The 13362-nt window shown below is 43.4% G+C and overlaps 1 protein-coding gene and 2 non-coding genes across 3 annotated transcripts in view; 2 read left to right on the top strand and 1 right to left on the bottom strand.

Annotated features, from left to right (window-relative positions):
- Positions 1-3385, top strand: part of LOC129816751 (cerebellar degeneration-related protein 2-like) — a 28783-nt gene extending 25398 nt beyond the window's left edge. Inside the window, exon 6 of the mRNA XM_055871640.1 lies at positions 22-3385. Within this exon, the coding sequence (XP_055727615.1) occupies positions 22-774 (753 nt within the window). The 3' untranslated portion in view covers positions 775-3385. The remainder of the gene's footprint in view (positions 1-21) is intronic.
- A 1384-nt stretch (positions 3386-4769) lies between these two features.
- On the top strand, positions 4770-4842 carry trnar-ucg (transfer RNA arginine (anticodon UCG)). The gene has a single exon. It is a non-coding gene; the product is annotated as a tRNA-Arg (tRNA).
- Positions 4843-7790: 2948 nt separating this feature from the next.
- On the bottom strand, positions 7791-7862 carry trnaq-cug (transfer RNA glutamine (anticodon CUG)). The gene has a single exon. It is a non-coding gene; the product is annotated as a tRNA-Gln (tRNA).
- Between the last annotated feature and the right edge of the window lie 5500 nt (positions 7863-13362).

Raw genomic sequence — 13362 nt, 5'->3', positions numbered from 1 at the left:
GACTCATTGATTGATTGACAGGGTGCAGAGAGCTGCCAGGCACGGGTTCGTGAACTAGAGGCAGAGCTCCAGGAACTCCAGCAGCTCCGACGGGCGAGGACCCTCCTCCTGAGCAGCGAAGATGACGGCGTGGGCTTCACCCAGACCCTCCTCAACAACACCCCCGAGACAGACACCCTGGAGGGGGAGGGAGGAGAAGTGGGTGGAGGGTCCAGGGAGGAGGGCGAGGGGGGAGGAGGCTTAGGTGGAGAGTTGTTACCTGCCTCCAGCCCCGTCAGGAAGAGCTGCAGCGACACGGCACTGAATGCCATCGTGGCAAGGGACGCGTCCGGGAAGAGAAGAGGAAGCTACGCGATCCACGCCAACAGCGTCCGTAAGAGAGGGATGTCCATCCTGAGGGAGGTGGACGAGCAGTACCACGCACTGCTGGAGAAGTATGAGGAGCTGTTAGGGAAGTGCCGGCGCCACGAGGAGTCCATGTGCCACGCGGGGGTGCAGACCTCGCGGCCCGTCTCCAGGGACCCCTCCATGAAGGACTGTGCCATGGGCCCCACCCCTGCACCCCCGCCCTCCCCCACCCAGTCCCCCTCCACCCCCGAGGTGATGGAAAGCATCAGTAAGCAGGTGGAGGCGGTGGATAAACGACTGGGCCAGAGCGCGCCAGAGTACAAAGCTCTCTTCAAGGAGATCTTTTCTCGTATTCAAAAGACCAAGATGGACATCAAAGCTACCAAAGCCACCAAAGCCAGCAAGTCTGGCAAGTCCAGCAAATAAATGATGATACTGGATTGGTTTGGTAGCGCAGTGCTTTTTCCATGCTCAAAGCGCTTGAGATTAGAGGAGGAATTTGCCTCGTACTCTACCGATGTGTAGCACTCATGAGTAGGCTTCTGTATGGGGTCTGGTCTCCTGTCTGCTTCACAGGAGGCTGCTGAGGGGACAACGGCTCATAATAATGGCTGGAACGGAGCAAATGGAATGACATCAAACACCTAAAAACCAATGTGTTAAATGTATTTGATACCATTCCAAATGATTCTGCTCCAGCAATTAGAACAAGCCAGTTTTCACAAACTAAGGAACCTCCTGTGGACTGCTTCTGTTACTATAGTTACCAATCAAACAATATGCTACTGAAACCAATCTACTACTAATGCTATTAGCACCTGCCTAGCTTTGCCAGTGAGATCTAACACAGCTGCCTTTTGCTACCGTTACACAGGTCACACAGGTATGATAACTGTCACCCTCAACTTGATGGACTCCACTATTGTCTGGGCTTGATATACCCAGCTGGTAATACACTCGTGTCCCCCGACGACCAGTTCGTACATTCTCCATTCTCCTACTTCACTCGATTTTAATTTAAGGTGGAAGAAAACCTACTTTCTTTTTGAAACACCATTTTCCATCACCATGCTCGAGTGGCTAATGCAACTTCCTGATGTGGCGCCCCGCGTTCAGCCAGGGCTAAACATTTTAGGCATTAGCCACTCGAGCATGGTCCATAACTCCAACCACCTTCCCTTATTATCATGAATGTTATAGCGCATGTTGCATTACTTTGACTTATCTATGTGAAATACTCACATTGTAATGCCATACCATATGGCAGGAGAAAATGTACACAACAATGAACCTGCAGTATACAGGAAATATAATCGAGTATACCTTGTATTATTACATGTTTTACTTTTCTATTATTTCTCTGTTCTTTCTCCCTGCGTTGTTGGGAAGAGCCCGTAAGTAAGCATTTCACTGTTAGTCCACACCTGTCGTTTACGACGCATAACATTTGATTTGATTTAGAGATAACTAACTCAAGGTCTTAGACTCAACTGAAGCTTCAAACCTTTATAGCAGCCACAGGATTTGGCGTGAGATCAATGCTGGTGTGGTGTTGTGAAAGTTAAACTGTGGAGTGTGGAATGAGAAAAGAAAAGTTGTTACAGAGAAATCAACTGAATCATTTTAACCAGAAATGTGTTATAGTTTTCTCCACAGTGTTATAATGAAGCATTAAGGCACGAGGTGGTGTGGTATATGGCCAATATACCACAGCTAAGGGCTGTTCTTATGCACGACGCAAATTGGACACAGCCCTTAGCCGTGGTATATTGGCCATATATCACAAACCCCTGAGGTGCCTTATTGCTATTATAAACTGGTTACCAATGTAATTAGAGCAGTTAAAAATAAATGTTTTGTCATACCTATGGTATACGGTCTGATATACCACAGCTGTCAGCCAATCAGCATTCAGGGCTCGAACCACTCAGTTTATTATGAGTCGTATGTGTCAGGTACAAGCAGAGGCAAATATTTCTCCCAAGGTCACTCAAGTGTTGCTGAGTGAAGAAAAGGGGCATGACGTCTTGTGGAGGACGGGCATGACGTCTTGTGAGGACGGGCATAACGTCTTGTGGAGGACGGGCATGACGTCTTCTGTCATAGCAATGTTTCTTCCTGGTCCTGGAGGGCCGCAGTGTGTGGTGCAGGCTTTCGTTCCAGCCCAGCATTCAGGTATACTGCTGGGCTGGAACAAAAGCCTGCACAGCCTAGAAGCTCTTCAGTGCAAGGAGATAATGACACTGTGTCATAGCAATGGTAATATATGTTGTATATTCTAATAAGAGACAACAAAATGAAGCGGTTTACACGTCCACCCTTCCTAACGGGGAGTCACTCAAAAGTGGACATCCCATTCTTATGGAACATTCTCACAATGTCCTTTTGAAGGCTCCTTGGCTTTCTCTGCACTGTAATGTTTTACTGATTGCACTTAAAAAAAAAGAAGTTATTGCGTATTTATACATGGATATTTACTTATTATTGCTTGTGTATTTATTCCATTATTGTGTGTCTCTGTGAGCATTGATTCATGATAACGACACTTATCTGCCATGGTGCCTATATGTGATTGTATTCATTATTGATAGGCTACATCTTTAGAATGGAAATCAAGTCATATTTGTTTCTTATTTATCTACTCAACCTGTTGGGCTCCCGAGTGGCACAGCGGTATAAGGCACCTCATGTCAGGGCTAGTTATGTCACTACAGACACCCTGGTTTGATTCCAGGCTGTATTGCAACCGGCCATGATTGGGAGTGCACAATTTGTCCAGGTTTGGCCGGTGTAGGCTGTCAGTGTAAATAAGAATTTGATCTTAATTGACTTGCCTAGTTAAATTAAAATTCATTCAGATGAATGAGCATATTATTAGTTTTATGAGCATATTAGTTAGCCTTCAGCATCACAAGTTTTGTCATTGTAGCAAGCCACATTAGCGCTCTCTCATTGAACTAAGAGTCATTCGTGTTGTGACACTCTGTATCATTGACTTACATGTCTGCTCTGTGCAATTAAAGCATTGGAATGAAAATATGTCTCTTTGTGGATTTTGTTATATTACTCTGAAAATGTATATTGATGGTTAATTATTTGATTAATTGGCTGGTGGAATGATTAATGGAGGCACGCACACAGTGGTGGAAAAAGTTGCCAATTGTCATAATTGAGGTAAAGTAAAGAGACTTTAATGGAAAATTATATATATATATTTTTTTTTTAGGGGTGGATCAGCTTAATATTGCGGAAAGAATGTTGCTTCCAATGTAATTGTCTGCATCATTTCCAATCCCAATGGAAAATGACTTGAATAAAAGTTAAAGTAACCCAGTAAAATACTACTTCAGTAAAAGTATTTGGTTTTAAAAATACTTAAGTATCAAAAATACATGTAATTGCTAAAATGTACTTACGTATCAAAAGTAGAAGTAAATTCCTTATATTAAGCAAACCAGATGGCACGATTATCTTGTTGTTTTTTCATTTACAGATAGCGGGGCACACTCCAACACTCAGATAATTTACAAACAAAGCATTTGTGTTTAGTGAGTCTGCCAGATCAGATGTAGTAGGTATGACTACGGATTTTGTCTTTAATCGACAATGTTTCTGTCCTGCTAAGCAGTCAAAATGTACTTTTGGGTGTCAGGGAAATGTATGGAGTAGAAAGTACATTATTTTCACTATAATGTAGTGAAGTAAAAGTTGTCAAACATATACATAGTAAAGTAATGTACAGATACCGCCCAAAAACTATTTAAGTAGTACTTTAAAGTATTTTTACACAAGTACTTTACACCACCGCACGCACACACAAGGGGGTCAAGTTAGTCCGATTTTCATTCACCCGCCCCGACGATCCCCGCACCCTTCCACAAAGATTGGCCAGGTCAACGGCGTCTACCTTTACGTATCACTATACTATTTCACCCGTCTAGTTATATTTACAGTGTTTAGCTGCAAACACTCACTCCAGCACCGTGAGCCACTGAGCAGAAAACAAATATTCAAACCGAGTTTTTTAAAACGAGGCCCGACATCGCGAGATTTCCGTGAACGCTAGCCAAGCAGACTCGGTAGAACAGACCGGGTTTGATGATTAAGAATTCAACGAGAGAAGTGAAAAATTATTCCTTCGTCGTTTAATTTTATCGAAATCTTCTCTAGCTAATGTCTTAAGTAACCGAACTTGTCATTACTCCAACCTCGTGAAAGTGACAAACTGACACGTTTTCATTATTGATAACAGCGCGATAAGACCATTAGACTCGATTGCGTGTTTCTGTGCATGAGCACAGCTAGCCAGGTCGCCAGACATCGCCTAAAAGCGTAAATTATATCTTCATTTTACATCATCATTGATCCAACGTTAAAGGTAGTAGCCTTTAGATGTCTTAAACGTTGTAGTTTTCTACATCGACCGCGTGGCCTAATGGATAAGGCGTCTGACTTCGAATCAGAAGATTGAGGGTTCGAGTCCCTTCGTGGTCGTCTTTTGCTAAATCGTATGGTTACTGCCAAATTTGTAGCTAGGTACTTTCATTTGAATGCGGAAGGGTCAAGATTTGACAATGGCCTGATTCAGCATGACTTATTAGGCAAACAAGTTAAATGTTCTCATACTGTACACGACCGCATATCATTTCTACCTCTTCTTGCACAGTTGCGGTAGGTAACGACTTCCGAACCGAGTGCACCCTTGCCTCTCATTCTAGTCGTACAGTGTGGGCGTTTCCAGCTGCGTATTTTAAGCTAACTGCGATACAAATTCCTGTATAGCAGAGTGGCGCAGCGGAAGCGTGCTGGGCCCATAACCCAGAGGTCGATGGATCGAAACCATCCTCTGCTATTTTTTTCTTCCCGTTCACGCGGAATCCGATGTGTTTTGCTCATTCATTGAATAGCATTTACTTGTAATTTATAGAAAAATAATCAACTCAGCAATCAACTCAAATGAGATCAGCATGTCTACAAAAACTCAACATAGATGTTTTATCCTTTCAAACAAAAAATGCTAAATGTATTGATTACGTGAGAAAATAGACACAAAGCAGGACTCATTCACTACCTAGATGCCCTGAGGTCTATGTCCTTTGCAGTAGCCTCATTTGGGTTTCTCACTAGCCTCTGCTATGATGTCAATATCATCTGAATGTAGGCCCTGAGGTTTCTCTGCTGGCTCCTGCTCTGCTCTGACATCACCAGCAAGGCTCAATGCTTTGTTGATATGGTTTTTATTCTGCCGTGGAAGAAAGAGTAAAAAAATACTGAATTCATTATCTTACTTCAAATAAAGTCGAATCGAATTTATTGGTCACATACACATGGTTAGCAGATGTTATTGCGAGTGTAGCGAAACGCTTGTGCTTCTAGTTCCGACAGAGCAGTAATATCTAACTAGTAATCGAACAATTCCACAATCAATCAATCAAGTTTATTTTATATAGCCCTTCGTACATCAGCTAATATCTCGAAGTGCTGTACAGAAACCCAGCCTAAAAACCCAAACAGCAAGCAATGCAGGTGTAGAAGCACGGTGGCTAGGAAAAACTCCCTAGAAAGGCCAAAACCTAGGAAGAAACCTAGAGTGTCAGGACCCGGTGCGAGAAACAGTCACTAATAATCAGCAGAACCCAGAAGATGAGGCAGACACAGCAGTACTAGAGATGGTGGTTTAGTTAATTAAAGAACAAAATCTTCAGGCCAAAATCTAAATCCACAATGTCCAAAATAAAGCCAAGAGGCACAAAATGGAACTCCACAAAGTGGTAAAAAACAGCAGGGAAAAACAAACCTCAAAAGACTACTCAAAATTACACAAGAACTAAACCAGAGAACCTCTGGAAAATCCAATCCGAGAAATATATGTTTCACACAAAAAGGCTGGGGCTGGGTGCTAACATACAAACACTGAGCAAAGAACTGAGGAACACACAGGGTTTAAATACCAAACAAGGGAACGACCTACAGGTGCAAACAATAATAGAGCAAGGAAAAAAACAAAAGGTTCAAAAAAGGTGCAATGGGGACATCTAGTGACAAAAACCAGAACAGTCCTGGCCAAAACCTGACATAGAGAGGAACCAGGCTATGAGGGGTGGCCAGTCCTCTTCTGGCTGTGCCGGGTGGAGATTATAACAGAACTATGCCAAGATGTTCAAAATGTTCATAAGTGACAAGCATGGTCAAATAATAATCATTAATAATTTTCAGTTGGCTTTTCATAGCCGGTCATTAAGAGTTGAAAACAGCAGGTCTGGGACAGGTGGCGGTTCCATAACCGCAGGCAGAACAGTTGAAACTGGAATAGCAGCAAGGCCAGGTGGACTGGGGACAGCAAGGAGTCATCATGCCCGGTAGTCCTGACGTATGGTCCTAGGGCTCAGGTCCTCCGAGAGAGAGAAAGAAAGAGAGAAAGAGAAAATTAGAGAGAGCCAAGATTTTCAAAATGTTCATAAATGACAAGCATGGTCAAATAATAATCAGGAATAAATGTCAGTTGGCTTTTCATAGCCGATCATTAAGAGTTGAAAACAGCAGGTCTGGGACAGATAAGGGTTCCGTAACCGCAGGCAGAACAGTTGAAACTGGAATAGCAGCAAGGCCAGGCGGACTGGGGACAGCAAGGAGTCATCATGCCCGGTAGTCCTGACGTATGGTCCTAGGGCTCAGGTCCTCCGAGAGAGAGAAAGAAAGAGAGAAGGAGAGAATTAGAGAGAGCCAAGATTTTCAAAATGTTCATAAATGACAAGCATGGTCAAATAATAATCAGGAATAAAAGTCAGTTGGCTTTTCATAGCCGATCATTAAGAGTTGAAAGCAGCAGGTCTGGGACAGGTAGGGGTTCCACACAACAACTACATAATACTCACAAATCTAAGTAAAGGGATGGAATAAGTATATATACATATAAATATATGGATGAGCGATGACCGAGCGGCATAGGCAAGATGCAATAGATGGTATAAAATACAGTATATACATATGAGATGAGTAATGCAAGATATGTAAACCTTATTAAAGTGGCATTATTAAAGTGACTAGTGACCCATGTATTAAAGTGGCCAATGATTTCAAGTCTGTATGTAGGCAGCAGCCTCTCTGTGTTAGTGATGGCAGTTAAACAGTCTGATGGCCTTGAGATAAAAGCTGTTTTTCAGTCTCTCGGTCCCAGCTTTGATGCACCTGTACTGACCTCGCCTTCTGGATGGTAGCGGGGTGAACAGGCAGTGGGTCGAGTGGTTGTTGTCCTCGATGATCTTTTGGTCTTCCTGTGACATCGGGTGGTGTAGGTGTCCTGGAGGGCAGGTAGTCTGCCCCCGGTGATGATGTGCAGACTGCACCACCCTCTGGAGATGCATTAACACAGTGCAAATTTAGTTAGGACAAATGTTCGGTGGAATACATGTGAGAAATCTTCATGGTTGTGATAAAATATCAGGTCCTACCGAGATTTGAACTCGGATCGCTGGATTCAGAGTCCAGAGTGCTAACCATTACACCATAGAACCACATTTTGCAGTCCATACTGCAACATTTTATGAACTATTGGAATCTCGTGTGTCATTATATGTACAGCAGATACATTGTATACAACCAGGAAACTGACAGCTGGCTGTTTGGGAGGCAGTCGATATTGAAGGGGGCCAGTGCCTTATCCATTAGACCACTGGGGCGCATTAGAAAATATATATGTCGGAATGACCATAGGGGCTGCAAATTCATATTTGTACGTCGTGTAAAAGCATTCTTTTCAATCTACAATTTCCGTAGAGATATTCCCAAACGGCGCGCGACGGCCACGCAGGGCAGCACCCTGATGGTAAATTTGACCAAGGACATGGCATGGGTTAGCGAGAGTTGGCAAACCAGCTATCTACCTTTTCATGTTGGCACGTGGTTGCATTTTAGCTAGCTACCTGACTAGCTAACTTTCATCTGGCTGGAGCAATGTCTGCCTCTGGTGTACATCCTGAGCTATCTCTGGTGGAGACCGACAATGTAGTTATGTCTGTGTATACTCGTGTTGCGGTTATCTTCCACTTTTTAAATTGTATTTATAATTTTTTTTTTTATTAAATCACCATCCGTCAGTCAGTGGTGACAGCTAGCTAACTAGCTAATTGCGAAAGGATATATTGTCATACTGCAGCAAGCACTTTTAAAGGCCAAAATAATCAATATTCTCTTATAGATCATGGTGATAAACTAGCCTCTGAATGAATAATATAAATTACTTTTTAAACAGGTCAACATTCACAAAGCGGCTGCGCCAGACGGATTACCAGGACGTGTACTCAAAGCATGCGTGGACCAACTGTCATGTGTCTTCATTGACATTTTCAACCTGTCCCTGACCGAGTCTGTAATACCAACATGTTTCAAACAGACCACCATAGTCCCTGTGCCCAAGAAAGGGAATGTAACCCGCCTAAATGATTACCGCCCCGTAGCACTCACATTTGTAGCCATGAAGTGCGTTGAAAGGCTGGTCATGGCTCACATCAACACCATCATATCGGAAACCCTAGACCCACTCCAATTCGCATACCGCCCCAACAGATCCACAGATGATGCCATCTCAATCGCAATCCACACTGCCCTTTCTCACCTGGACAAAAATAAGTACTATGTGAAAATACTGTTCATTGACTACAGCTCAGCGTTCAACATCATAGTGCCCACATCACTAAGCTAAGGACCCTGGGACTAAACACCTCCCTCTGCAACTGGATCCTGGACTTCCTGACGGGCCACCACAAGGTGGTGAGGATAGGCAACAACACATCTGCCACGCTGATCCTCAACACTGGAGCCCCTCAGGGTGCGTGCCTAGACCCCTCCTGTACTCCCTGTTCACCTGTGTGGCAGAGCACGACTCCAACGTCATCATTAAGTTTGCTGACGACACAACAGTGTTAGGCTTGATCACCGACAACGATGAGACAGCCTATAGGGAGGAGGTCAGAGACCCGACAACGATGAGACAGCCTATAGGGAGGAGGTCAGAGACCCGACAACGATGAGACAGCCTATAGGGAGGAGGTCAGAGACCCGACAACGATGAGACAGCCTATAGGGAGGAGGTCAGAGACCCGACAACGATGAGACAGCCTATAGGGAGGAGGTCAGAAGCCAGGACAACAACCTCTCTCATTGTGAGCAAAACAAAGGACTATAAGAAAAGGATGGCCAAACGGGCCCCCATTAACATCGACGGGACTAAAGTGGAGCGGGTCGAGAATTTCAAGTTCCTTGGTGTCCAGATCACCAACAAACTAAGGTCCAAATACACCAAGACAGTTGTAAAGAGGGCACGACAACACCTTTTCCACCTCAGGAGACTGAAAAGATTTGGCATGGGTCCCCAGATCCTCAAAAAGTTCTACAACTGCACCATCGACAGCATCCTGACCGGTTGCATTACCGCCTGGTATGGCAAACGCTCGGCATCTGACCGGAAGGCACTACAGAGGGTAGTGCGTACAGCCCAGTACATCACTGGGGCCAAGCTTCCTGACATCCAGGACCCACTAGGCGGTGTCAGAAGAAGGTCCAAAAAATTGTCAAAGACTCCAGTATTTTTTAAACTTTCGTTTATTCCTGAACTGCATTTTTGGTTAAGGGCTTGTAAGTAAGCTTTTCACAGTAAGGTTGTTTTCGGCGCATGTGACAAATAACATTTGATTCGGTTATAAAAACCGTTGCTAACGTTACCTGGCTTGAGTAAAGATAAATGTGGCGAAATGACTCTGCCACGAGCAGCGCGAGAGATCTTGAGATGAGCAAGATGCAACAATGCAATACATTGACAATATGGTCAAACTATCTACATGATCCACATTGATACGTTTTGTAATTGTTAAAAATTATGAATTTGTTTTTGTCTTTTGTTTGATAAGGTTAAAGGGCAGTGGTGAAACTTCACACTTCTGCTGGGGGGGGGGGGGGTGATTTGCAGTTCAATAGGACAGAATGGTGTTCATTGTTCATCTGTTAAAGGGGCAGTTCAATAGGACAGAATGGTGTTCATTGTTCATCTGTTAAAGGGGCACTTCAATAGGACAGAATGGTGTTCATTGTTCATCTGTTAAAGGGGCAGTTCAATAGGACAGAATGGTGTTCATTGTTCATCTGTTAAAGGGGCACTTCAATAGGACAGAATGGTGTTCATTGTTCATCTGTTAAAGGGGCAGTTCAATAGGACAGAATGGTGTTCATTGTCCATCTGTTAAAGGGGCAGTTCGAAATGTAATGCGGGGGATGTTGGTCCAACTCCTAGGAGTTATTAATAAAAATGCACCCCCCTCCCAATGTCAGTTTTTCTTCACATGACCATCCCCTTATACTGTCCCAAAAAATTGCACACACTCCCCCCGCGTGGGATTAACTCAAAATATTACGACCACAAATAACAACTGTAGCAACCCTGTGTTTATAAAGGTGGATATCAACTTTTCCACTTCAGCATGCTTTTGTGGCCCAGTCGATACCATGCAGGGCTACTGGCCAGGAAGGTTGAGGATTCGCCGAACCACCCCGGACAAACTCCCTCTCCCTGCCTGTTTCATTACACTACGATCAGAGCCGTCTGCAGACAATGATCAGCTAGGGGGAAGTCAGATGTTCAGCATTTTGATGCCATATTAATAATTATATAAAATAATGCAACAAATTTTCCACCAACAGGTTTCTGTGCCAATGCACCACACAACCAATAAAAAAAATCATACCGACTTCGGGCACTTCAATATCATGGTTTTCAACAACTCAATAAATAGACTGTCAATCTCAACAAACAGAAAATACATTCCTTCCTACCTTGTGGGCTTACCCAGGATAAAAGGTTGGTTTGACAATCTCCGAATGTCATTAAACTTTTTGGTGATTTGTTTGGATTGATTGATTTTATTTGTCAGTTAAAAAAATACATACTGTATATAACATTTGTCAAAGTGACCAGGATTGCACAATAAAGTCGGGAACTTATTTCCGTTGTGGTCCCTATTTTTTTTTACTAAGGCACTGCATCTCAATACAAGAGGCGTCACTACAGTCCCTGGTTTGAATCCAGGCTGTATCACATCTGGCCGTGATAGGGAGTACCATAGGGTGGCGCACATTTGGCCCAGTGTCGTCCAGGTTTGGCCTGGGTAGGCCATCATTGTAAATAAGAATTTGTTCTTAACTGACTTGCCTGGATACAGACGGAAAAAAATGCTTGACCTCCAGATGAGTATGGGAGGGGAGTTTAAGTACAATTCTTACAAGCTTGTTTTGGCTGGTCTGTAGCTTATTCTTTAGATGTTTGGGGCTGCTGGTGAACCATGACGGACAGGCAAAATCAAAGTTACACTGGACTAACGCACTTGAGCCTTTAAGGTGTCTATAGCTAGGTTTCCACCCAATTGGTGACAGTTTTTATGTCAATATTCCGTTGGAGCCTGATGGGAGGAGCTATAGGAGGACGGGCTCGTTGTAATGGCTGGAATGGCATAAATGGAAACAGAGGGAAACATGTGGTTTCCATATGTTTGATGTGTTTGATACCGTTCCATTTATTCCATTCCAGCCATTACAACGAGCCCATCCTCCTATAGCTCCTCCCACCAGCCTCACCTGGAATTTTCTAAAATCTGCAAAAAAATCATATGCATATTTTCCCATCAGAGTTGTGTTTCCATCAAATTCACTTATTACGGATAAAGTGTGTTCTAGCCAACAGCTCACAGATATAGTGTGGGTATAGCCTACGACACGATGAGATTATTATGGATAAGAGCAAAATTATTTTTATTTGTCAACGGCAGCCAAGCATCGATCATCACGTCACCAGAATAAGACCCTTGATATTTATTGAAAGGAGCTCTTTCACCACCTGGTGAAGTACATAATAACTTATTTCATCTGTAGCCTATTAAACTGCATCCCATGATGTCTTTGACATGTTTTATCCAATTTAACTCGCATTAAAAGGTTGGATGGAAACCTGGTTAATGTCAAGCCATTTTGAGGATGATGGAATTATATTTTGGACGAATGTGCGCACGTCTACAGGAGACTTCTGAAGTAGCCTAATCAGATGAAAACATTGTGACCAGATGCGTTTATGCCACATATAAAACGTAATACATTTTAAAAGTTAAATGATAATATGCTATATTGAAGAATTTGGTTCTAAGTGCGTAAGGAATAGCCGTTTGGATTGGAGAGGAGGCAGAGTGTGTTAAGCTTTCCTGAATAACCGGGTCTGCCAGGATCATATGTTGCCACATTATTATAGGATGACTTGGCAGAATGATGATCTGAAACAGACAGCGCATCTCAGTATCTAAAGTAAAAATACAGCCAGACTAGTCTGCAACTGTGGCTTTCTAGACCTTATGAACTGTCCAGAGTAGGCCCACAACTGATCCAAATGGAATGAAACGTTCAAGTCACAGAGCCGAGAGTAGGATTTTGTACTCACTTGAAATGCTTCATTGCATTGTGGTGTTGTAGATTAGTCTGGGTAGGATACTTGTATTGTCCTTAAACAAAATCAATAGGGAAGCTTTTTGAGCTGCGGACTTCAAGGCTTCACTGTATTTTCATGCGCAATGATGCACCTGGCCTTGTTCTTGTGGATTCATATAGAACATTTATGCAGCTTTTGATGTTTTTATGTGTGGTATGATTGCTAGTAAGCCTATTGCAGATCTGGACAAACTATCCACCTACGACTATTGTCACTATGAACGGTGGATGGAGGGCAGGATAGAACAGACTGGTAGACTATATTGGCCTGTGGTATAGTAAAAGTTAGTGCGCGGAAAAGCGGAGTGCACAAGGGAAGTACCAAAACAGTACCAAGTACCACCCCCCTCCCGTAAATTTTGATCTGTCCTTAAATGACTAAGTCGGATGTTGAGGTCCTGGACTCGAGTGGTTACACGTGGTCTGCGGTTGTGAAGCTGGTTGGACGATTCACTAAAACGACGTTGGAGGCGGCTTACGGCAGAGAAATGAACA

This window comes from Salvelinus fontinalis, chromosome 1 (genome assembly GCF_029448725.1).
Source record: "Salvelinus fontinalis isolate EN_2023a chromosome 1, ASM2944872v1, whole genome shotgun sequence".
Taxonomy (NCBI): domain Eukaryota; kingdom Metazoa; phylum Chordata; class Actinopteri; order Salmoniformes; family Salmonidae; genus Salvelinus; species Salvelinus fontinalis.
This window is presented reverse-complemented; position numbering and strand designations above follow the sequence as displayed.